Source organism: Equus przewalskii, chromosome 14, assembly GCF_037783145.1.
Source record: "Equus przewalskii isolate Varuska chromosome 14, EquPr2, whole genome shotgun sequence".
Classification (NCBI taxonomy): domain Eukaryota; kingdom Metazoa; phylum Chordata; class Mammalia; order Perissodactyla; family Equidae; genus Equus; species Equus przewalskii.
Genome location: NC_091844.1, coordinates 22,669,952 through 22,697,484, shown reverse-complemented (window position 1 = coordinate 22,697,484; position 27,533 = coordinate 22,669,952). Strand labels below are relative to the sequence as shown.

Here is a 27,533-nt window from a genome sequence, read left to right as displayed (position 1 = left end):
AAATTCTGAAATTAGAGTGTTTATTTCTTTTATGTGTCCTTGCCTGCTGCTTCCCTACAACATTTTATGAGAGCGATTGAGAGAGAATGAGAATGATCATACCCTGATCTGATAAAACATAGACACGATCAGACCCTTTGATCCTAGACATGACATCTTATAAACTCTTTTCAGTGACATCTCTTGGGCACTTAACCTTGGTGATAGAATATATTATTTGGAGTCACACAGACCTGATTTTAAATATGGGCTTGGCCAAGCTGTGTGATTTGGGGGCAATTTTCTTAACCTCTCCTTCCCTCATTTCCTTGTATATGTATATAGTATCCTACCTCATAATGTCATTAGGAGAACTGCATGATAAAATGTATCACAAAACTTGTCACATAATGTTAAGTTGATGAAGATGATGATGATGTTACCTGTAGCATGAGGTAGTCATTTATTAGAAAGCTGGCCAAATAATTTAATCGAAAGAGCTGGACAATTTAGGCAATCATGAAAGTTTTTACTTGAATTAATGGGATAATTTTCCAATTCACTTCACAGCCTGAGACTAGTAAAAGTCAAAGGACCTACTCCTTAACTACTTATATTTATTATCCTTCTTTAAAACCAAGTGAGTAGAACTGGCCACATTGAGTTTTAGTTCTTTTAATCATTATTTATAGACATCCATGTACTTGAAGCCTTAATGTTAGACTCTTGCTCTACATTTAAGAAACTAACACTTGTCCATTTGGAGGCCCATAGAGTTCAAAAGTCATTTTTCTCTTTGAGATTGGAAAAGCAATTATATCAAAAGCTCCTTGAGATTTAGGTTGAAGAAAAGATTATGGAATGAGAGGTTGCTGGTTTGTATCAGTGATTTGCACTTTCATTTAAATTTATAATTTATAGCATTAATTGAAAAAGTTGAATTTATAACATTAATTGAAAAAGATGGTTGGCTGTTCAGAGGAAAGGCTGGGAGCCTGGGGTGAGAGGGTAGGAAACTTTGTGGATTCAGGTCTCTGACACCACCAATATGGGGCCGCAGATCAACCAGATTAACAATCTGGAGAACCCTGCTTGTCTCCTGTGAATACAAGAACAGAAACTCAACCGGCCCCAGGTGATTATATCACACAAACATAAAAGCTGATTTTTTTCCCTTTTTCCTTGACCATGAAAATAATTTTTTTCATGTTCCCTTGGTTTGAGGGAATGAACAATTGCATGTTATGTATTTTGTATTCAACTTGATTTCAATGTAGCTAGCCTCTAAGTTTTTTTTCTAGCTAGAACAGCTTTAATGTGTTAACATTTCAAACTGCTGAGTTACATTGATAAGAACTAATTAAAACTCATGTGTTGAATTTTAATTTGATTAACTTGCAAATTTCGCAGTTTGTGATCTACTGTTTATAGATAACCTTTTTTTAAATTCCAGTTTCAGAAAAGGTCAATTATGAATTTTTAAAAGCCAAGAGCATTTTAAAAATATTTAGGAAAAGACTCGGCTCATCGATAGCTACATAAGCAGAAGCAGATGTAATGACACTTGCACCCAAGTCACACACCATTAAGTGCATTATGCGGATCGAGAACCCCTAGAGTCAAAGTAACATCTTCCTTTGCAAATCTGCTTTGAAGGGGCCAGTTTTTCTTTAGAATTGTGCCCTTAGAAAATATTTGTCAGTTCTGGTAACTTCTCTCGAATTTTGTTGATGCAGTCAGTGGAAAAATGTTTAAGCAGTCAATCAAAAGATATTTATTGAGCTTCTACTCTGTGCAGGATGCTGAGGCCTCTACCCTAAGTAAGCTCAGAGAGATGTCAGAAGTAGGGCATTAGAAAGAATTAGAGAGTAGAGCAAGGCAGATAATATTCAATTGCTGAATTGTACAATTGAAACTCAAGCGATATAGTTGACAGAGAAGTGTATACCTTTTAATCCTTTTGGAGCAATGAGAGCGTCATTGCTTTTCATTTGAGGATTGACTGCAGAGTCTGGAGGTCTACTGGGTAGTTTTACAGATTCTTTTATAGAGACGCACCTAGTGAATTCTTTAAATCATGCTGGTTAGGACTTGTGAGGTCTAAGTAAAGCATGATTATCAATTTTGTATGAGGAGGACAAATTAATCTAGGACAGCATTAGATCATCAGACCGGGATGCTGCAGGAAAAAAAGTGCATATTTAACTTCTGCAAATTCAAACCCATCCCAATTACGTTGGAATAGCGCCTTGTTATTAGTACAATATTGCATAAGTGAGTTTCTAACAAACTCTTCTATATATTAACCACATTTATAGATACAGTTTTTAAAACTACTTTAAAATATTTTTCAAAATATAGTATTTTAAATACTTTAACTATAGTATTTGTACCAGTCTGACTTTTTAAATATGTACTGTAATTTGTGTATACACACACACACATCATACACACGATACTCACGTACTATCTATACAAAGTCACACACATGCATGCATGGAAGTTAGTAGACATGGCTGTCTGTTAGTAAGAGGTGGCATCCGGACAGCTGCTAGTCCAAGGATACATCAGACAAAGATACCCTTACTCTGGACAGATGAAGCCTCATGTCTAGGATGCTCAGTCTGTTAGACAGCACTTGTGACTTCAGTGACCCTTGCCCCACTTGGCTGAGACCATTGTGCAGTGTCCAACCTGCATGGGCATGCGTGGTGATGCAGTTGTGCGCAGTCGTTAAGTACAGTGTTAGCTGACCTGGATTTCAGTTCTATTCCTACAGTTTTTTAGTTATGTAACATTGGGAATTTAATTAATTTCTCTGAGCCTTGGTGTCATCATTAATAGAATAGGGGTAATAATAGTGTTAATCATTATGTAGAATGATTAAGTAGATTAAGTTTTGGGCTTATATAAGCCTCTTAGCACAGTGCCTGGTATACATGTCTGTGCTCAAGGAATCATGTCAATCTTCTAGTCACATTGAATCCAGGCCCATACCTTCTCTTTGATGGCAACTAAGTAATAAGCTAGAGAAGTACCTGGAAAGGAAAACTAATATAGAAATGATGCTAATGTAATGCTAACAATAATCCCATACATGCTCACTTTAATTTTTTCCGACAAAACACTTAATATGTTTATTATTTCATTTGCTGTCTACCGTAACATTTTGAGGTAATTGTTTATTGTTCTTATATCTGAAGTTGTTATGGTTGTGATCTAGTAGCATTGAGGACTTAACCCAAGTTTGTGACAGAGCCCAGTTGAGCCCAGTTTTTCTGAGCTTATGTCCACTGAAATTTCTATTAGACATCAGCTACCTCTCTTTCAACAATTCACTTACATTGGGAGGATCTTTACAATTTAGGAAGCAGTTTTTTTGTGTTATTTTACTTATGCTTTGTGAAAGCTATAGGTCCCCCAAATCATTCTCCTTTGGTCTCTCTTGTGGAGAATACGTGTATCCCAGAACCAGAGGGGATACTAGCGCTGACATACTTTCCACCTGCTCCTTTCTGTGAAGCAGCTTGCACATGGTTCTGTGAGGATGCAATGAGGTGAGGTCAGACATTTCACTCAGGTCCTGCTACATAAATGGCTTTTAACAAACTCAGTTGATTCTCTTTATTCACAGTACTTATGTTCCATAAAGTCACCATGAACTCTTAGTTAGTGACTACTGGATCATTGCTCCTAGAGGAAAGATAGGGTGAGGCTCCTGAGAGCTGCTAGTCTCAACATTTTCTTCAACCAGTCCATACATAAACTTGTTTACTGAGTGTTTTTATTTAGATATCTTGTTTTACAGTTTTGATTCATTAACATTGAACTCATGGCCAAGAGCACTATACCTCGGGCTGAATGAAGCTTATCTAATACATGCATTTTCTCCATAAAGCACATCACAGCCTTCTTGTGCTTAGGGACATTAGATGGGACTTCAGCACTATGCTTGGGGGCCATGTTAAACAGCAAAATCACCAACGAAAAGTACAAAGATGTGGAAAATAAGTCACTAAACAGACCACAGAAAGGGTACTTATTTATAGTATAGTATGAATGTTGAAACAAAAGGACAGAGAATCTCTTGTTCAGTCTCATCTGGAAACATGCATATCATGTGACTGAAATTTTTTGCAGCTTTGTGCATGTCTGTGAATGACAGTGAAAGTACCACAAGTATTAATTTTGGGGTTACAAATAAATTTTAGTGAATAGGCAAATTTTCAAGTAAAGAATCCATGAATAATGAGAAAAGAGTGTAGTTCTTTTCTACACCTCCTTACCTAGCAACTATTGAAAATCAACCTTTGCTTCCTAATCCTATTTTTTATCCCATAACAACTTCGCCGCCTACATACTCATAGGCTCTATGGGGAGCTGTGGTCATCCCAGGATTTCCACAGAGGAGGTGGGGGAGGGCCAGCAATAGGTATGCCATCCCTGAAATGCCCTGCATAGGGGATTTTTGTGTAGCATCTAACCCTGGACTCCTTCATTAACACTCACAGAAAGTGGCCCGAACCCACCCCTCCCCAACTTAGATACTCAGATATTGTTTAAATTCTTCTCCTTCCCAGCAACAGAAGGACTTTTTTCTTTTTTTCCTTCTCTGAACAGATTTCAGTGTTGAAAGAGGTGCATTCTTTCATCTGGTAAATGTTTCCCGAGACCAAATATAAAAATTGTCAAGAATAGATTCTTTTGAACAAACATATGTCATCAAAGCAACAGAGAAGTTCTGTTACTGTCAATGTGCATGTACCTTTGGATCCCTATATTTTTGCATGTGGGGTGGAGACAGGGAATTTGGGGACCTTACCAGTCTGTACTTTTCCCTTCCCGGAGATTGCATAAAACGTACTTTCCAGAATGGTGGAGCAGCCTATAACCCTTCTCAGGGTCTGGCTTTGCCCTTAACTGGAGGCAGAGTCAACCTACTGTCTATACTTCCTTTGTCTCATCATTAGTCATACTTTTTCTGTAACCCACGCAGGCCATCATGGCACAACTACCACAGGAGGAGAAGGCAAAAATAGCTGAGCAGGTGGAGATATTCCACCAAGAGAAAAGCAAGCTGGATGCTGAAGTGGCTAAATGGGACGACAGCGGCAATGATATAATTGTGCTGGCCAAGCAGATGTGTATGATCATGATGGAAATGACAGACTTCACAAGGTGAGGCCCGGAGACAAGAAGATGAAGGTTTTCTCATTAAACCCAGAAATGTAACAGTGTATATTAGCATGTGAAAGCCTGATGAAAAACTAAAATACTATATCAAAGCAAGGTAGTGGTATTATAAAATTTCCATGTTTAAGTCAAAAGGATCTGGACCTAATTCTTAGCAGATAGGTCTTTTTGGTCAAGGAGAACAGATTCATCTTTGTAATTATTATTGTTTTAGTTATCTGTCCTAAGTCAGTCATAAAATCAAACCCCTGGGGTTTAGGTAGCTCAATTTTGGTCTGTGCTATTTTGCAATGTGTTTAAATATTGTTCTGAAGGTAACGTGAACGATTTGTTAGTATCCCTTTGGATCAACTATATGTCTATACGTAATGTGTGTGTGCATGTGTACATATAATATGCTTTAATGCCAGCTCATGACCTAGCATTAATTTCAGATTATGTTTTATCCTTACATAAAAAGAATCAAGTTCAACAATCTGATTCCGTAAGTTTGAGAGGGAAATTAAAAATTGTTTAAGTTTTATTTCCTTTTGCTGGGAGCAGTGCTTTTAATAAATCAAGAGACCAATCAGAATTTTGTTAGGAGCCTTTTTCCGCCAGGGGTCATTGCTGTTTCTGTCATTGCATTTTTAGTCTCCTCTTTAAAGGGAGGTGACATTTCAGCCCTTCCTAACACACAAAGGGCAAACCAAAGGACAGCAAAGCTCAATGAAAAGATCCCTGGATTTTGAGTCTGTATCCCAGGTGATTTTGGACCAGTCTCTTACTGTCTTTATTTATTTGCAAAATAGGGAAATCATACTTTTCTTACCAACTTCACAGGAGGGTTTTAAAATCTAAAAAGATAATGCAATTGTCATACAAATGTAAGCTATCACTTTACTGTAGATTTTCTGGGAAACACACACACATAGATATACATGAGTAAAGATGTTTTAATCATTCAACATGGTATTTGTCATTAAAACTATGTAAGATATGTGGTAATGTCAAAACATCACCATATGGGTGACAACTTTTTTAATGATTATCGAATGCTTCTAATAGGAAAAGGCTACAATTGATTACAGGTTACAATATGGAACATCTCTGCCTTATCTCCCTTACCCTTTGCCTCTGGCCAATATGGACTGATGACATTGCTTGGCCCTTCCTCCAAATATTTTTAAATTGTTTTTGACTTCAGCCGAATAACTTTAGTGTTATGAGGGTGATCTTTGAGAATTTCAAATGTGATTGTATTCATTAGAAGTTCAAATTTGTACATTTGGTTAGTCTTTGTTAGCTTCACAGATTTATTTCACACATACACAATAATAGTAGGAAAAAACAATCTAAGTCATTATTTAAGTCTGAATTTCCTACAGATCAGACTATCATGGCAGTCTCAGTCATTGCTTTTCAAGGCCTGTGATAACTTAATTTGCTTGCTTTCAACATTGTGTTAGTACTTTATCTGATGGATATTATGCAATCCATTAATAACATCCCTTAAAAAAATAATCTCATTAGTTTAAAGTGAATAATGAATCTAGTCATGTTGCTAGTTTAGATCAGAACATTTTATAATGCTCCAGATTATATATAACTGTGGTCAAGGAAGAGAGATAAGTTTGAGGAGGTCTTGTTAGATGATATTAAACAAGACAGACTTTCTATTAGTCAAAGTATAGTTTTAAAAGTGAAAAGAAGACCACTTCAATTTCCTAAGGATTTTGTATAATCATTTTCTGCTGATTTGAATAATGAAATGTCTAGAATGCTACTGGTTATCATTTTTCCCACTGCCTGTTGAGTAGTTTTGTGCCCCTTTGTGAGGGCAAAGAGAGGAGTACAGTAATTAATGACCAGAGAAACAGAAGAGGGTGTGAATTGGAAATGGAACACAGGAAGCTAAGGTTTTGTGCTGCCTCCATCCATAGAGCCTCTTCCTTTGCAAACAGGTAACCGACTTGAGCCTTTCTTTGTGGCCTCTCCCCTGAGTTCACTGCACTTGACCACGTGCATTACTATTATCGCCCTTGCATTTTCCATTTCAAGGAGGAATAATTTCAGCTCTATGCCTCTAATGACTCTTATGTACTATTTTCTCTTATTTAAAGGAAAGGATATAGCTGATTAGGAATTGAAATGACTACTCTTCTCAAATAATGTTTAAAGGGCATGTGGGTGCAAAAAATAACCTTGAATTTATTATCTTGTTGTTTTACTCTTATCAGTAGCTAATTCATTAATTTGATTCACTAATCTCAATGATATCCACTCAATTATTATTAAAATTGGAGAGGTTCTGCCTCATTATTTGTGTAATAACTTCTTCATGGAGGATAAAACTGATTATGCCTCATGTCTTTTTCCTCTTCAGTTCTTGAATTCCATCTCATGGGCAATGGTGGAAGCACTCTCCTGCATAGGGTGAATCCATACCTCTCATGTCATCTTCAGAAAGAAATATTATGTGCTAGTCTTGTGTCTCAATAACAAAAGATGTGCAGATGGCGGCAGCTCAGGAAGAAACCGAAGTTTAATTGTATATCAAGGGACAAAGCTGTCTTTTGAGATCAATCAATCATAAGTTCTGATTTTAAAAGGAACAGAGTTCAGGCTAAGAAAAAACACATCAGGGTACAATCAACACTGAGCACTTAACTCAAAAATCATGTAATCACTCCAGTCTTCCCAAACTTCATTCCTCGCTCACTTCAGACACTTGGTACCTCAGCCCAGGTATCGCTTGATTGATCTTTCAGTTCCAATTCTTGACTCTCGTCAGTTCGTTCCATGCCACATCTGGCCGTTAAAGAGCAATCATCCAGATCCCTTTGCACCAAAACTTTCATTAGCTCCTCTTTTCACAGAATAAAATTCAAATCTTTAGTTTGCTATCTTAAGGCCTACCTTTATTGACCCTTAGACTCCTTTCTCAATTTTGTACATATCTGTACTTCAAATTCAAGGCTGTAATACAAATGTTACTTCCTTGAATAGTTCAACTCATGGTCCTGCAGTCTCACTTGACTCCTCAATAATCACCATATTCACTCAATGTTTCTACTGTGCTCTCTTCATGTTGCTTCAGCTGATTGGTGAAAGAGATATTTCCCAAGAATGTTTTATGCAACCCTGGTTCTGAAAAGTGGCTTCTATGACTCAAAACATTTGCAAATAGACTCCTTACGTACTATATCCTATTATTGGAGAGTCACATTATATACTGACAAGTTAGAAGTATTGAGAAAGCCATAGCAAATAAACCTTTTTAATTTGCATTAACTCAGAACCTAAGAATTCTGGGTACTGAGTACATTAACTCAGAGCGTACTCACTCATTGATTTTTCACATTAACACCTATTACCTTTTCATGAAATAAATATGAATTAGTTGGTAAACTGTAGATAGTGGTGTTGTAGTAACAGTTTTCTAAGACTCTCTTTTTGGAGTGACCACTTCCTGGGAATGCTTCCAAATATTGACCCTTGTATAAGAATCCCTATTATCAAAAGACAGAAGCTTACATGAATATACATGGTAGAGCCAATTCTATGGCTTGATGTTCTTTCTAGGAAACTAAAAGCATGTTCCATATGTAACAGTATGGTAGTTTCTGTCTTTAAGGTCACAATATTCCTCAAAAGACCTTCTAAAAGTGCCACAAATAGAGAATCTGGTCCAAGGTCAGGCACAGAAAGGGTGTAAACCATCATTTTGAGACTGAGAGCTACAGCCGCTGGGGCAGGTCCCTTTGGCACCATTGCCTTCCATTGATAGGAAGACTCAAACTTCTGATCTTCTCTTTTCTGGACCTGATATATATATATATATGTTTCTTCCTGTTGGCCATTTGTTTCTTGTTTCCATGTGCACTTCATGTTTTTCAGATGACTGTGGCTCCTTTAGACCTGTGCTGTCCAATACGGTAGCCGCTAGCCACCTGTGTCTATTTAAATTGATTGTATCTTGTTGTGTAAAAATATATACAATAAAATTGACCACTTTAACAATTTTTAAGTGTACAGTTCTGTGGCATTAAGTACATTCACATCGCTGTGCAACCATAACCACCATCCATCTCTAGAAATCTTTTATCTTCCCCAACAGAAACTCTGTACCATTCAATGCTAACTCCTCATTCTCTTCTCCCCTCAGCCCCTGGCAACCACCATCCTCCTTTCCATCTCTATGAATTTAATTACTCTGAGAATCTCATATAAGTGGGAACATTCACTGTTTGGTTTTTTGTGACTGGCTTATTTCACTTAGCATGATATTCTCAAAGTTCATCTGTGTTGTAGCTTGTGTCAAACTTTCATTCCTTTTTAAGGCTAAGTAATATTTCATTGTACGTATATAGCATATTTTGTTTATCCATTCATCCATTGTTGGATGCTTGGACTGATTCTACCTTTTGGCTATTATGAGTAATGCTGCTATAAACATGGGTGTACAAATGTTTCTTTGAGACTCTAATTCTTTAGGGTATATACGCAGAAGTGGAATTGCTAGGTCATATGGTAATTATAAGTTTAATTTTTTGAGGAACGACTGTACTGTTTTACATAGCAGCTGTGCTGTTTTACATTCCCATCAACAGTGCACAAAGGTTCCAACTTCTTCACATCCTCAGCAACACTTCTTATTTCCTGGTTTTTTTTGTTTTTAAATTTTAGTTTGTTTGTATAGTAACCACCTTAATGAGTATGAGTCATTGTGGTTTTGATTTGCATTTCCCTAGTGATTAGTGATGTTGAACATCTTTTCATGTGCTGAGTGACCATTGTATATATTCTTTGGAGACATGTATGTTCAAATCCTTTGCCCATTTTTTAATCACATTGATAGATTTTTAGTGTTGAGTTGTAGAAGCTTTTTATATATTCTGGATATTAACCCCTTGTCATATATATGATTTGCAAATATTTTCTTTGATTCTGTGGGATATCTTTTTACTCTGTTGTCTCCTTTGATGTCTAGAAGTTTTAAAAATTTTGATATAGTCACATTTATTTATTTTTCTTTTGTTGCCTATATTCTTGGTGTTATATGCAACAAATCATTGCCAAATCCAATGTCATGAAACTTTCCCCCTATGTTTTCTTGTAAGATTTTAATAGTTTAGCTCTTATGTTAAGGTCTTTGATCCATTTTGAGTTAATTTTTGTATAGCTCTTATGTTAAGATCTTTGATCCATTTTGGGTTAATTTTTGTGTATATTATGAGTCCCACTTCATTCTTCTGCATGTCGATATCAAGTTTTCCCAGCACCATTTGTTGAAAACACTGTCCTTTTCCTGTTGAATGGTCTTGACACCCCTGTCAAAAATGATTTTACCATATGTGTGGGAGTTTACTTCAGGGTCCTTTATTCTGCTTCATTGGTTTATATGTCTGTCTTTATGCTAGTACTACACTGTAGCTTTGTAGTAAGTTTTGAAATCAAGGATCGGGAGGCTCTCAACTCATTTCCTTTCAAGATTGTTTTGGCTGTTTGGGATACCTTGAGAATCCATACGCATTTTAGGATGAATTTTTCTATGTTGGCAAAAATACCACTGGGATTTTGATAGGGATTACATTGATTACATTGGATAGTATTAACATCTTAATGTTAAGTACTGACATCTTAATAATAATAGATCTTCTAATCTACATACATGAGATGTCTTTCCATTTATTTGTGTCTTTAATTTCTTTCAGCAACATTTTATGGTTTTCAGTGTATAAATCTTTTGCCTCCTTGGTTAAGTTTATTTCTATGTATCTTATTCTTTTTGATGCTATTGCAACTGAGATTGCTTTCTTGATTTATCTTTCATATAGTTCTTGTTCATGTATAGAAATGCAACTGATTTTTGTATGTTGATTTTTTGTGTTGGTTACCCTGCAACTTCGCTAAATTCATTTATTCTGGGTTTTTTTGGTAGAATCTTTAGAGTTTTCTACATAGAAGACCATGTTGTCTGTGAACAAAGATTATTTTACTTCTCCCTTTCAAATCTGGATGCCTTTTCTTTTTCTTGATTACTTGCTCTGCTTAGGACTTCCAGTACTATGTTGAACAGAAGTGGCAAAAGTGGCACCCTTGTTATGAAAAGCTTTGTTTCACTATTGAGTATGATGTTAGGTCTAGGTTTTTAATTTTTATTTAAGATGAAATAAAACTGGAAAATTGACAGTTTCTTTTAAAATCGAAAATGGATTTATCATAGGACTCAGTTATTTTGCTCTTGGGCATTTATCCCAGAGAAATGAAAACTTACATTCACCGAAAAACCTGTACACAAATATTTATACCAGGTTTATTTGTAAAAGCTTAAAACTGGAAACTACCCAATGTCCTTCACTTGGGTAAATGTTTAAACAAACTGTGGTACATCTATACCGTAGAATACTTCTCAGCAATAAATAGATGCAGCAACTTGGCTGGATCTCATGGAAATAATGCTGAGTGAAAAGTACCTGACTCAGATGGAGCATGCTGTATAATTTACATTTACATAACATTCTTGAAATAAAAAAAATTATAGAGATGGAGAACAGATTAGTGATTACTATCTGTGGATCATCTAGGGATGATTACCATTAGGGATGGGGTGGATGATATAGAGTTAGTATGAGAGAACCTTGTGCTGATGGTACAGTCTGTGCCCCAATTGTGGTAGTAGTTATGTGAAGTTACATGTGTGATAAAACTGTCTATAGCTCACACACACGTACACACAAGTGCATGCATAACTGCTGACATTTGAATGATCTCTGTGGATTTTACCAATGTCAATTTCCTGGTTTTATTATTGTACTGTAGTTATGTAAGATCTTAACACTGGAGGAGCCTGGATTAAGGGTACATAGGACATCCTTGTATATATCTTTGCAAATTCCTAGGAATCTGTAATTACTTCAAAATGAAAAGTTAAAAGTAGAATAAAAAATTGAACTCAGTTCCTCAGTCACACTAGCCACATTTTAAGTGTTCTGTATTCACATGTGGCTAGGGGTTACTATATTGGACAATGTAGAATTATAGAACATGTCCATCATTACAAAAATTCTCCTGGATAGCACTGCGTCAGACACTGATGTCTGAGGGAGTTTCAGAGTTCACCTCCAATCTATGCAATGATGACATAAAAGAAAATGCTACACTTGCTACATCAGTTGAGTTCAGGGTCTTTTATTTTAAAGGTACTGGTTATTACCCCACAATTAGTACCCAACTACTCATAAGGGCAGCCACACAACCTGGCAGATAAGCAGAAAGAAATGAATAACTTTGATCCTCCACCCCACAAAATGGCACAACTATCTTTTCTATACCCTCTCTCTTGTGTTCATGATGTGGGGAAAGTGGGTCATGTCACTAATTCTGTACTGAAATAAATCTGGGTCTTGAAACTTTCTTAGAAGCATCTTGCATAATGCTGAGAACCATATACCTATGATATTCAGGATTTTCTAGATGATTCAAAGAATTTTCTTAATTCATTCTCATGAGACGATGAGGGTGCACATGACTGTAACTATATCTTAGTACTTCAAATACTTAGGAATGTCTAGACTCTCTATTTGGCAGTGGGCAGTTTTCATTGTGTTATTTTTCTGGGTAGTTATGCTTTCTGTTTTTATAATTACATTTTCTTTTTTATTCAATATTTGTATATATTGTGAAATAATTACCACAATAAATCTAATTAACATCTATCATCATATAGTTACAATTTTTTCTTGTGATGAAAATTTTTCATATCTACTTTCTTAGAAATTTTCACATATACAGTACAATATTATTACATCCCCATGACTTATTGTTTTATAGCTGAGAGTTTATACTTTTTAACCCCCTTCTCCCATTTCACCACTCCTTCCCTTTCCTCTGGTAACTACCAACTTGTTCTCTGTAGCCATGAGCTCAGGTTTTTTGTTTTGTTTTGGATTCCACATATAAGTAAGATCATATGGTATTTGTCTTTCTCAGTCTGACTTATTTCACTGAGCATAATGCCCTGGAGTTCCATCCATGTTGTTACAAATGGCAAAATTTTCATTCTTTTTTATGGCTGAATAATATCCCATTGTGTGTGTGGGGTGTGTGTGTGTGTGTGTGTGTGTGTGTGTGTGTGTATACATATATATATATATACACTCCACATCTTGGTAATTGTGAATAATACTGCAATGAACATGAGGGTACATGTATCTTTTCAAATTAGTGTTTGCATTTCCTTTGGATAAATACCCAGAAGTGGAATAGCTAGATCATACGGTAGTTCTATTTTTTATGTTTTGAGGAAGCTTCACAGTCTTTTCTATAGTAGCTGCACCAATTTATGTTCTCACCAGCAGTGCACAAGTGTCCCCTTTTCTCCACATCCTCGCCAACACTTGTTACTTGTCTTTTTAAAATACCCATTCTCACAGGTATGAGGTGATACCTCACTGTGGTTTTGATTTGAATTTCCCTGATGATTAGTGATGTTGAGCACCTTTTTATGTACCTGTTGGCCATGTGTATATCTTCTTTACAAAACATCTATTAAGGTCCTTTGCCTATTTTTAAATTGGACTGTTTGTTTTCTTGCTGTTGAGTTGTATGAATTCTTTATATATTTTAGATATTAACCTCTTATCAGATATGTAATTTGCAAATATTTTCTCCCATTCAGTAGGTTGCCTTTTCATTTTGTTAGTGATCTCTCTTGCTGTTTTTTTTTAGTTTGATGTAGTCTCACTTGTTTATTTTTCCTTTTATTGCCTTTGCTTTTGATGTTAAATCCAGAAAATCATAGCCAAGACCAATGTCAAGGAGCTTGCCACCTGTGTTTTCTTCTAGGAGTTTTGTGGTTTCAGGTCTTACCTTCAAGCCTTTGGTACATTTTGAGTTGATTTTTGTGTATGATGTAAGACAGTTGTCAAATTTTTTTCTTTTGCAGGTGGCTGTCCAGTTTTCCCAACATAACTTATTGAAGAGACTGTCTTTTCCCCATTGGGTGTTCTTGGGTGCTTTGTCATAAATTGACAATATATGCATGGGTTTATATTTGCCTTTTATTTTTTTTATTTTTTTATTTTTTTAAAGATTTTATTATTTCCTTTTTCTCCCCAACGCCCCCCGGTACATAGTTGTATATTCTTCGTTGTGGATTCTTCTAGTTGTGGTATGTGGGACGCTGCCTCAGTGTGGTTTGATGAGCAGTGCCATGTCCGCGCCCAGGATTCGAACCAACGAAACACTGGGCCGCCTGCAGCGGAGTGCGCGAACTTAACCACTCGGCCACGGGGTCAGCCCCTATATTTGCCTTTTAAAGTAATACATTTACTCACACAGAATTTAAAAATAAAAAGGTACAAAACTTAAAGATAAAGAAGACTATGGAGGAAAGGATTAACTTTCCAATAAATAGTCCATGAACAGTTGGTTACTGGTATGGAAAAATAAAGTAAGAGTGTGATTTTTAGCTCACCTTATACACACACACAAAAAAAAAACCTGCAGGTGGATTTAATATCTAAATATGAAAAGGAATCTTTAAAATTTTAGAATAAAATGAGAGACTATTTTTATGATCTTGGGACAAGGGAGAACTTTTCCTTTCTTTCTTTTCTCCAGCTTTATTTGGGCTGTAATTGACATATAACATTGTGTAAGTTTCATGTGTACAATGTGTTGATTTGATGCACATATACATTGCAAAATGATTACCTCCATGGCATTAGCTAACGCCTCCAGTAAGGAAGAACTTCTTAAAGAACGTGTGAAAAGCACAAACTTTGGTAGAAATGATTAATATGTTTGACCCCAATAAAATTAAAATATATTTTAAGAAAAACTGTAATAAAAGTAAACATATGGGATAAGACTGGAAGAAGTGATTTGCAAGATGAATAATTAACAAAAGATCAGAATCCAAAATATCTAAAAAGCTTAGTCAAGCAATTTAGGTAAAAACAAACAAGTCAATAGAAAAATATGCAAAAGACTTGAATAAACAACTCACAGAAAAGGAAATATGAATGATTAACAATAATGGTCAATAAATGATAAGAAGAGACTTGGCCTTCTCTGTCAAAATTAACCTTTTCGTATCCATCAGATTGACAGAAAAATAAGTGAATAAACGTTATTTAAATTATGAAATATACCTACAGAAAAGTACATAAAAAGTAAATATACGGGGCTGGCCTCGTGGTGTAGTGGTTAAAATTCGCATGCTCTGCTTCAGCGGCCTGGAGTTTGCAGTTTCAGATCCTGGGCGTAGACCTAAACGCTGCTCATCGAGCTATGCTGTGGTGGCATGACACATACAGAATAGAGGAAGATTGGTACAGATGTTAGTTCAAGGCCAATCTTCCTCACCAAAAAAAAATATATATATATATATATATAAAACACAAAAACAAGGAACATTTATTTAGAGATAATAAAAGAATAATAATGTTAGAGACTGGGAGCCAGATTGTCACAGAATCTTTAATTCATCCATATTACGTAAAATTCCCATGTGAAATCCCTGTCCATATTTTAAAATCTATGCAGCAACTGAAAGAAATCAATGTCTTTTGTTGAAGAGTTAATGTTACCATAGCAAAATGAAATATCTTAAGTTTTGAATTTCTCTATGTGTGTGTTTAAGCCTTGACATGAACACAGTATGTTTTACTTTTAGCTACTAATGTAAAAAATACCAGAAGGAAAATTAGGAGGGAAACTGAACAAAATTGCCCTTAATTTACATTAATTTTGTGAAGCCATTTTAAGTCTTCCATTTTATAGAGTGTTATTATGTAACAATGGCAGTCATTGCTCACTCTACATAACACTACGTGGTCTAAATAAATTGCTTCTGAGTAGTTTTTCTCCACATCTCACCACACTTCTAACTATAGGAATGTAATTTTGTAGCCTTAAAAAATGCGTTGATTTTTAGATGCACATAAGGAAACCAGGATAAGTAACTATGCTAAAAAGATAAAATAAGGATAACACTATTATTTTATTTACCTCTCAAGAAGAGAGAAAGAAAAGTTATATCATATGCTACATTTTGTTTAAAGATTTATGATGCAGCATAGTTTCCTTTTCCTTTATAATAGACATTTAAGACACATGTAATATTAAACAGTTTACCTTATTGAAAACCTTATGTGAAAATATTGGGGCAGTGGTATGGAGGCATAAAGACGTCTACTGTCACATAGTGTTTTGTGTGGTCCTTCATAAAATCAGTGCCAGAAGCACATAGGCCAACAAGAGTAAAAGTTCAGCAGATTTCTGAAATTTTGGCCAAACAGTGCTCAGTTATATATGAAAGACGATTGCTTCTCAAAGTGCCAAAATGGACTTAAAAATATAATTAATATAATGATAGTACTGAACATGGTATGAAAGACAATGTATGTGCATTTATTTTGGCTAGGCCCTGATCTAAATTTAGAATTTATCACTTAAGACCTGTATCAGCTTAAATGAGTTTATCATTTTTAGTCTCTTTCTCTTCTCTAAAATGGGAATGATGATACCTGCTGGCTAGGGTTGTCATGAATACAAATGAGGTTGTGTGTATAACAGCATAGGCATATGGTAAGCATTTAAATATTCAGTTCTCATTGCCCTTGTGGTGATCATCATTTTTAACAGCCCTCTGTTTAAAAGTATAGAAATTAATACAGATGATAAAATGTGAGCATGCACATCAAAATAGGGAAAAATATTCCCTAAAAATGAGTGGAAGTAAAATGGATGGTTAACATGGAAATTGAAGTGAGTCAAGAAAACATTCAAAATTCCTCCAGCATGGCCAGAGCCAAATCAAATACAAAAGCAGAGTCCTGGACAACCAGTATGGTAGGTTTGTCTATTTCTTGTCATAAAGTGGATTTCTAATTATGTTGTATATGTTGTTTCAGAGGCAAAGGCCCATTGAAAAATACTTCTGATGTCATTAATGCCGCCAAGAAAATTGCCGAAGCTGGTTCTCGAATGGACAAATTAGCCCGCGCTGTGGCTGATCAGGTAATATAAGAGGCAAGCACATGCTGAGTGGAATCATTAATTAGCACTTGGGTCCTGTCATGGGTTTTATGCACCCTATTAAATGCCTCTGAAGAATGAATTGTAGAGAATCATTCCCATTTTATGAACTGCCCTCTAACTCTGCTGAGACTGAGCTAATGGGAAAGGTAGTTCGGTTTAGGAGGGACGCCTATGGCCTGTGACTAAAATTCCTCGAGAAAGAAGAGGACCCCCACCGAGTAATGGCTTATCCCAGATGTCCTCTTTCAAAAAGCCAGTTATACTGCATAAGGGGAAAGAGAAAGAAAAAACTTTACTTATTGGTACTTAATATTGATCTCACTGTAATAATGCTCTTTATGATTCATAATAATTTATACTCTAGCATAAATGGGAATAATCCACATAATCAAGAACCTCCAGATTTCCACTTTATTTTCATCCAGACTCAAAAGCATCAGAGATAATTGAAATTCTCAGAGTATCTTTTGTGCTTCAGACTGAACTAACATACACGTTTAAATAGTTCACAATCTAACCTTATTTCCACACTTTTCATTTTATTAGGCTTGAACTGGAACTCTAAAATCCTGTTCTAATTGTGTCTTGTTGCAGTAATGTTCCAGTTCTTCTAAGGATACTTTAGACAATAGACTTTTTCAGATAACTGAGGCTTTTCCCACTAAGCAACAGTGTTTTACAGTTTGAATCATTTTAAAAGGAAAATGTCTTAAAATATAAAATAAGATTCTGAAATAGAAAATATTATATAAACTATTATTTACATGGAGGCAACATTATGAGCATGAATTTGCTTACTAGACTGCAATACAGTGATGCTCTCTAAAGACACTGAAAGATCTAGGATTGCTTCCTTCTCCATAGATGACCCTAGTCTCCTATGATATTTGAGTTACTTATTATAATTTTCCTTCCTCATTCCTTAATATTCGGTTCTTCCTCTAAATACTTGCTGTCTTCAACATCCCAGATTCTAGAATCCTTCGGGTCAATACCAAATTTATTCATCTTTTAAAGACTGAAAAGAAAAACACATGGTTAAACTATTAGGATTACATTTAAAATGAGCCAACAGATTGTCTCATTTTAATTTTTTTACATATATGTTGGCTAATCCAAAGGGCTGCTTTTTGCTTGCTTTTGAATTTTTGAGAAACAATAGTAAAGATGCTTCATTAAATATTACCATAATTTGAGAATCCCCCAAAATTGGTTGGAGTTGAGGACCAAGTCATTACTAAATTGCCAATTTCAGAGCAATTCAACTGCCAGGCTTGCAGCATAAGTTGCACTTCTTTCTACAGAGTTCCATATGTACCCCAGAAAGCTCACATAGAAGAGAAGAGAGAAAATAAACTTACTTGAAAATATGCACGTATGCTTGCAAAAAACCAGAAATGCACTCACCAGAAAAGAATGCCACATTCTTTTCTGCAAATGTTGAGGGGGTTGGAATGAGTGGAGTGACCAGAGATTGGTGGGTGGTTCTGAAAATGGTTTTGTTAGGAAGGACTTCTTCCCTGGAGTGAAAATGCATGGAGTTTGGATAGCTTTTCCATTATACTCTGAATTTCAATAGCTGAAACTATTTCTCAACATGTTTAGACTCCTCAAGTTCAGTATTTTTTATTGTGATCATTGGTTTTGATTTTGCATCTTTGGGTCCTTATTTCCAACAATTATAAAAAATTGAATCGTAGCCCAAAACAGTTTTCATATTTGGAAAACACACTGCTTGTGCACACACACAAATTCTAGATTCAGCACTCTAGATGTATTTTGAGATTAAGTGATAAAGTATTTAAATGCTGTTTAATGATGACTTTTAAAATAGACAGATGAAGATTAAACATAATACTCATTGTGACATTCTTACTGTCATTAGCTATGAAGCAACTTGCAATTTTTGCTAATGTTTTGTCTGAATGGGGCATTTCTTTCTCAAATTCGATACCTGTTTCCATGATATAAGTTATTTTTCTTGGTCCATCATGCATTTATGTGTGTATTAAATGCTTCTATTTAAATAATAAAATAGAATGAGCATTACCAAGAAGTGGATTGGTTGCCTTTATTTTGCCTGAAAATATTTGTATGAAGATTTGAGATATGCACACAATATAAAATTTTTATGGACCATTGCATTTTTAATTAATGTTCCATTGAGATAGAACTTCCAGTTTAATTTGCTTCAAGGTATTTGTATTGAAAGCCTTGTCAACCCTCTGGGGAGATATCATTTTAAAGTTAATTCCTTTCAGAATATGGGTCTCTGGAGAAGGATAAATATTATAGTATTCGGCACTTACAGAAAGCTAAAAACAGTCTCTGTGGGATTCTTTCTTGATAAATGCAGTTAGTGAAAAAACATACCACAATAGTAAGAGTAGTGTATAAAAGAGACCCCTTTTGCATTTATTAAATAAATGGTTGTGTTGAAACCACTGGGTTCACAGTATTAATGAAAGAATACTCTCTCTTGAGCTTGAAGGAAACTTAGCTGGAGTCTTTTTCTCATACTCTTTTTCTAAATAAGATACTTCAGTTTGGGCTGTAGCTACTTATTTCTTATCATGTTTCATCAAGGATCAGGTGATTACATGTCCTTTACAAGTGCCATATTGAGCCAGAACAACGGAATGGCCTGGAGAATCTGGAGCTGAACTTTTGATAGAATAGAAATATACTTTAATTACAGGATAGCCATTGGCATTGAAGCCTCAGAAATGTTTTAGGGAGTCATGTCAGTGTCTGTGGAAATGTTCAGCTAAGCCCAGGGTATATTTGATGGACATCTACCCACATAGGTCACAAAGAGAATTCAAAATCACTGGCCATGGTTGACTCTCTGGTGCCTCCTTTGGAGGGTTCTGTTGTTACTCATATGCGTTTATTTCAATTGTCTTCAAATTCTTTCCACTCAAATCTATTCCTTTTACAGTGGTTATAATCCTTCTCAGAGACTCTTATTTAAAAGGAGTTTATCAGGTTGCTAAAATTTTGATAAATGTGAAAATCCAAAAAGTGCAATCGACTTCCTTTAATGAATGATGCGTGTCTTAGGAAGCCAAAGGAAACATGATTTTTTCCCCCAACTAATTGGTTTGAAACTCTCTTCTCTGCTGTGGCAGAGAGATTGCCACACAGAGCAGTTTCCTTCTAGCATCTGTTGCTTTGATTGTCTGTATTAAATAACTTTGCACATAGTGAATATTGAATGGGCCAATAGGAAAAAACCTATAGAATAGTAAGTTTTCTTAACATTTTGGAAGACAACTGGTAAAAATACTCATAAACATATACAGAAGTCCCAATAAGACTTTTTGGAAGATCTTCAATATTCTTTTTATAGAATTTTATCAATGTAGAGCTAACCATTCTAAACTATTGGCTCAAGCCTTCCTAAAATACCCTATAAAGAAGTTAAGTTAAATGGATGTAATTAAGGTGTCATCACTGAAACCTTTTCTTTTCACAGCTTTTATATAGCAAGTGTTAAAAACTGAAGAGTACTTGCTAAGTGAGATCACTTTTTTTTAATGTTTTATAGTGTCCTGATTCAGCATGCAAGCAGGATTTATTAGCCTACCTTCAACGAATTGCCTTGTATTGCCATCAGCTTAATATCTGCAGCAAGGTGAAGGCAGAAGTACAGAATCTGGGAGGAGAGCTCATTGTGTCAGGGGTAAGCCAGGATTTGGGATTCATAATTAGAGTTCCTACTGTTGTGCTTCCAAGGCAGGCATTCTTGGCAACAGTACTGCTAAAACACCAAACTAAAGTGATTCATAGGGAGGATTTTTTTAAAGTAAATGTTATCACCATTATTCCAGACCTTACAATAACTCACAAAGAGCAATTTGATTTTCCAATTACCCCATGTTTATACTAGCCTTGTAAAATCTCCATTCTTTATAAGAAAACTAATTTCATCTCCTGGAAACTCATTGCCAAGCTGTGACTATTATAATTATTTGGGGCTTTTGTATATTTACTCATTGTGAGTCTACTTCCCTTTGTTATTCCTAGTAATTTTCATTCTCTGTTCAGGAGCCAGCCTCTCTATGTGTGGATTTTGTTCACATGTTAGAGATGATGAAAACAATAGGAATTCATTCATCAGGTTCCAATGCATACTAGGTTATCAGTAACCCTTGAAAGCCAGAAAATGTTTGAATTTAATACAGGTTGATGTGCTGTTGCCAAAAACTAACATAGTTGCCAAACACTAACAATTATATATTCTTTGCTCAATCACTCCAATGTTTCCCTTCTCATGAAAATATGAGTATCTGGTCCATTTTCATCAAATGCAAAGAAATAACAAGTCAGTGAATAGAAGAATCGTGATTTCTTGGCAAGATTTCCAAATGTATGTGTTGAGGTTCTTCACCTTGGCTTCTTCTCCCTCAGTCCCTTTCTTTCAATACAAGGTGCCATCTACTGTAAACTATTTGCAAATTCTGAAGTGTGGCTCTGCCACCTTTAGTTCTTTTCCCAGTCAACCATGATGCTTCTGTTTTAAGTGTGGCATTACCAGGAATATAACATTGTCACCATGGTGAATGCCTTGTGGAAATCCAACTGGTTACAAAACTCAGTTCTTTCCCAAGCCATTTTCAGAAATTCAGCAGTTTGACCGTTTGATAAAAATATGTGGAAAAATCATTCTTGAACCCAAAGATTTCAGTTCCTATATTGTTTGGCTTGCAGAAAACATAGCTGGGAAAAGAGCTGACCTAGCTTGCATGGAGATGCCATCTGGAAAGCCTGTTCCATGCAGTCTCACCTAGAGCCCAATACATTGGCTATTTTGTGCCTCTTCCCAAAGCATAGTCACCTCTTTGCATATCCAAAATGATCCTGCTTCAACATTCTTCAAGAACCAAGAGCAATCTGTCTTGCAATGTGTCCTTTCTGCCGAGTTGGTAATTACCAAGATTCTCTCTGCCAAGAAGTGATCAAAACATTGCATCTCCCTTGCTTCCTTTCTTATCTTCAGCCTCGATGGTATAGTTTCCCATACCATTCAGCTTCCATGTCCATCTGTACATAGCACCTGTGGAACTGAGTGCTGTTTGTTTAGCTTGCCTTGTGTGCTTTCATGTGTGACTTTCCAAATCTTATTATTTACATGGATGCGCAAAGCATCTTTGTGGATCTCAGACTCCACAAGCTCATGTAGGAGATGTTTTACTGGCAGAGTTGCTTTCCATCATCCTCTCAGTACCCATTGTTCGTCACTGCCTCCAGAGTTTCATTTCCATTGTCTTTTCCTCATTTAGATGTAGTCAAACCATCACTGGCTTTTATCACTTGCACTGTTGGCATTTGCAGAGGTGTTTGAGACTGAGAACACTATCAAGAAGCCTGTTTCCTTCTTTGAGTCTTATTGGCAAAGTTCATAAATCCTTGCATGGGAGAAGGCTTCTCTTAGAGGAATGTTATACCACTTTATAATTATTCTGAGTCAAATGCATTGTAAAGGTTTGCTATATATTGCTCAGTTGTAGGTCTGCTCTTGGCCTCCTCATGATTTTTTCCAAGCTTGATTGCTATTTGGTGCCATACCTGCATCTGTAGTCTGCTGTCTTTGCCACTGCCTCCATCTTACTCTTCATCCTCCTTCACTGATGGCCAATGAAGAAAAAAAATATAATATGTTTATTTCACAAAATAGCCACAGGTGACCGCCTTCAAAGCTCTGAAAGAGTCAAGAATGTGAGATACCCCATACACAGAAACTTTCAATGATTTTGCCAAGAAAGTGCACCCATGATTTGAGCACCATTTATTTTGTTGTCTGGCATGACAAAATTGCTATATTTTTAAGGAGAAGCTACTATAGTATCATGTGTAAACAAAAAAAGAGAAATATTTGAATCTTCCTTTTTCCCTCTGTATTAATGTACATGAGATTCAAAGCTGTAGCTTCTTTTATGAAATATAATGAAAGCCCCCAGGAAGGTATATTTGTTAAAAGTCAACGTTTCTACTAAACCAGAAGAGATTTGGATAGATTATTTCCATTTTGTCAAGAACAACAGTTTGGATTTCAAAACTGAGAACCGTGTTTTTATCATCCCATGCTGGCATGATGAACACATGTTAAAAAAATGCGTATGTGCACAGTTATATACCATGTCAGTGTGTATATGTTTTATGTGATTCTGTGTACAAACTGGGAAAGGCCTCTTCTGTTGTATGTGCCTTCGGCTTGAGAGGTGGGGCAGGATGACTCAACAGGTCATGGGGGACAATGGGTACAAATGCTCTTCATGGGTCATGATGAGGAACTAGAGAAATAAAGCAATCCAGGATGTATGCCTATGTATTATCATTCACACAACTGCTGTCTAAGAAGCACCATTAGTTTTTCTGGTTGGCAATCAATTTTTTTAAGTCATTGGCTTAAAACTTTTTCAACAGACAAGAGATGCCATTTTTATTAAATCTCAAAGTAGAAGATGCATTTTTGAGCCATTTCGGCACAACCTGGTTGCTAAGGGGGTAATCAGAGAAAAAACTTTTTGAAAACTTATACAGTGATAGAAATGCTAGAGTGAAAGTAGAGGAAACTAAAGTTCAGAGGATTAAACAACTTGTTAGTTAACAAACTGGCTTTGTTTTGTTTACTTATTTTAGTGTTTGTTTACTTAATCTCTTAAGCCAGTTTACATGTTTTTGGGAAAGAGGAAAGTAGAAAGAAGAAGAAAAGTATGAAAATAAAGGAGCAAGGGAAGGTAGGAGAGAAGAGGCATGAAAGAAGGAAGAAGAGAAACCAAAGGAAAGAGAAACTTAACTATGGCATATCAGAAATTACTTTAGTGCAGGTAATATCCATTATATTCATCATGGGAGAAAGGTTGAGGCAAGTTTTTTTTGACGTATGTAAATACATTTTGAATACAAATAAGCTTCAATGCCGTGATATGGAAATTATCTGTATACCTGATTTTCATGTTTTTAATTAATTTTTATTCACTATGTTTCAGAGGATTTAATGGATTCTTTTAAAAATGGAGATATACGCCTGGATTGGAGAAATAAAAACCATTCCATAAGCTCTGATTATCTTTAGCTACCCAAAGATTTATACTTTGTGCATTATTTTGAACAAGATTGGAAACAGTAATGTAGGATTTTAGAATGTAGAATGCTGAACATCAAACATTCTGATAAAGCTGAAAAATTCCACCTAAATGTTTGGGATTTTTTTTATGAAATACAACAGGAGCCACATTATAACAATAAAGTCAGAACACAAGAGCAATAACCTTGCTCTGGACAGGAATTTGATGTTCGGGTCAGAGATGGAGGGATGCTGATGTAACTTATGGCTGACTCCACACAAAAATGCTACGAGTTTTAATAGATTTTATTGCATATAAATGTCTTTGTTCACACTAACAAAATATAGGAACAGAGTTTGGAGGTGAGGAATGTTAGTTCCCTACGTCCTCAGACTGATTGAGTGGAGCCCTGACCTATTCCCAAAAGACTGGTAACTTGCCCTAATGTACACTTTTGTTCTTTGCCATTTCAATCCCTCCTTTCCAAATCTGAATTTCTCTCAATTGGCTTATGGAGAGAAGTTTGACAAGGTGAGCGAGCATAATTTGTGACACTGGTAGGATTTGAATTGGTAAAGAGAAAATTGGAAATTAGAGGTGAGTTACAGTCATTCTTATTGCATATGTTTCACATTAAAAAAATTGGACTCGATTAAAATCACCATGAATATTCATGGTGATAAATGAAAAACATTCATAAAAATACCAGAAACTGATAATATTCAAATCAATCCTACCTGAAACTGGCATATAATTAAAGATACATATATACATGCGCAGGCATGCACACGTGTGCATGTGCGCGCGCGCGCACACACACACACACACACACACACACACACACACAACAAATACCCTTGATTGGACATTTACTTCCTTACTTCCTGAATAAGCAAAAACAAGAGCTGAACAAATGGTTGACAACTATATCTGATAGTACAATTTAGGGAAAAGAAAATGTGAGAATTATTTGTCCAACGCTATATGTATATGCAAAAAAAATTGTGGTTCAGATGAGAATTGCATTTTATCTGAAAAGTTCTGTATTCCCCCTATTAAAGAAAAGTATTTTGTAGTCAAAGACAGTATTTTGCAGTGGGATGAAATAGTCATTGAAACAAGCATTGTACCTAGTTGTGTAGACCCATACTTTAAGCAACCTCTTTTAGGGAAAGTGCCTTTTTTAAAATATCTTCTGGTTCTGTCTGTTGTCAATTCTTGATTATCTCCACTGATCAAAGTGTAGTAGTAATGGAAAAAAATCTAAATTGCTAGCTATTTCATTTTGAGTTTGGAATGCATTTCTGTGCTTCATTTGAACAAAAGGGTGTGTGTTCAGGGAATTCACAGCAGTTCCAAAGAATTTTATTCAGACCTTCCAGAGGGTTGGCCATTAAGTGTTTGGGCTCAAAGGACGTTTCCTGACCTAGGGAGAGTAGGAGAGTACAGATCTAGAGAGAGTAAGATTAAAACAAACTTCAGATGATAAATCTGGATGGGAGGGATAGTGGAAATACTCTAACAGTAACAGTGAAAAAATTAAACGGGAATTTTCCATTTGGAGAGTGGCAGTAGTTCTTTGCACAAACTTTGCTTGTAAGATGGGTTGTTGCATAATTCAGTCTTTCTCCCAAAAGCCTACCCCTCTAATCTGTAATGATAATCAAACTATAACCACTTAAATTCTGATTCCTGCGTGGTCTTCCTTAGTTATATTTGCAGCAGTGTACATGGTCACTGATTTTTGCACAACCCAAATTATGCAAACTTTCAGAGAAAATCAACCCTTAAGTAGTTTTTTAGTGCAAATTCATTCTCCCAATGTTATAAAAATGACATTTAACAAACTCAAGGCATTGTTTTGGAAAAAATGGGAAATAGGATTTTTTATAAGAAACGTAAAAATCTTCTTGGGTGTCAGGCATCATAGGAAGCTTTGTGTCTGTCACACCATACCTGTGTAGTTGTCTCCCTGAATTCAAATAGTCTTGTGCAAAGGAAGATGGTATACTTCTCTCTTATAAAAAGTAGCTTTTTAGTTACATACTCCATGATGGTGACCCTAAACTTATGAGATCAATTCCATTCATTGAAAAAAATCAGTTATTCACTGATCAAATTAAACCAGTTGGTTATCTTACCGAATTGTTTTATGTGTAGAAAAACAACTTTATATTCTAATGCTCTCATTCTAAAATAAGAAAACAGACTCTATTGTGGCAAAGCTGGGACATGAACCAAGAAAATAACTTTTTTTGACCTTAATTGGAGACATAGATTGACCTAACTTGGATCTAATCAGTGAGTTGATTTGATTGCATCACCTGAACTTGTGGGTCCAGGAGTTCCTATTTTAGTTTGAAGGCATTATTGCTTGTAAGAGTAGAAGGGGTCAGTGGCTTTAAGAAGAGTGCCTCTGTCTCAGAAATGTCAATGCCATCACCTGTGGTTCAATAAATGAACTTTCATTCCTTTGAGTTTTAGAAGTTTTTCAAGTTTTGAAAGCCTCTAATTCAAAGAAGGAAGGCAAATAATTCACACTTTAATGTATTAGCAATTAATGCCTTAGATTTCAGTTAATATTCTGAGGATTATTTGGCAGCCAATGACTAGTAATATTTTGTGAGAACTTGGAAATTAGGCACATGAGAGATACCTAAATGAGGGGCAATGATTGCATATATCTTTTGACATTTGTGAAACACAGGCAACCCTTTTAAGAAGTACTGGTTTATAACATTTTTTCATGAGGCATATTCTAATTTTGAGATATTGTCTATGTGTGATAATTGTCTGGTTTTATTCTAAGATGTTCATTATTTATTAATATGTTTTAAATAATTAATGTCTGTCATAGTGTCTTAGGAACTTCCCCCGCCTCCCATTTTTAACTAGTTTTGATATGTGAGAGCAAGTCCAGATATATATGTTCCCTTCAATTGAACGAAATAATTATGGGATGCCAAAGTGTTGAGTGAATACCTTTTTTTCAAAAATAGTATCTGTAATTCAGTTTCTGCTTTCTGGTTTTTCTGTGTACACTTGGATTTGTCAGCTCTAGTCAAGAAATATATTATTTTAAATTGGTTACCTAGATCTATTGTGATTTTTTTCTTGTTCCTACATGGACATGCCCCAATATTTCCTGGACTGAAGGCAGTTGAAGAAAAAGCTAAAATGTGAACAAGTTGATACAATAAAATATAAATAAGTAAAAAAGAGAGAAGAGTATTAAAACTAGATGCTAAATATTATCTG

The 27,533-nt window shown here is 35.5% G+C and overlaps 1 protein-coding gene across 10 annotated transcripts in view; it reads left to right on the top strand.

The window, feature by feature from the left end:
- CTNNA2 (catenin alpha 2) overlaps positions 1 to 27,533 on the top strand; it is a 1,089,251-nt gene that overhangs the window by 1,030,818 nt on the left and 30,900 nt on the right. For all 10 annotated transcript variants that reach the window (XM_070573725.1, XM_070573723.1, XM_070573722.1 and 7 more), the window contains 3 exons: positions 4,976 to 5,157; positions 17,076 to 17,181; positions 20,753 to 20,887. In XM_070573725.1, coding sequence (XP_070429826.1) covers positions 4,976 to 5,157; positions 17,076 to 17,181; positions 20,753 to 20,887 — 423 coding nt within the window. The remainder of the gene's footprint in view (positions 1 to 4,975; positions 5,158 to 17,075; positions 17,182 to 20,752; positions 20,888 to 27,533) is intronic.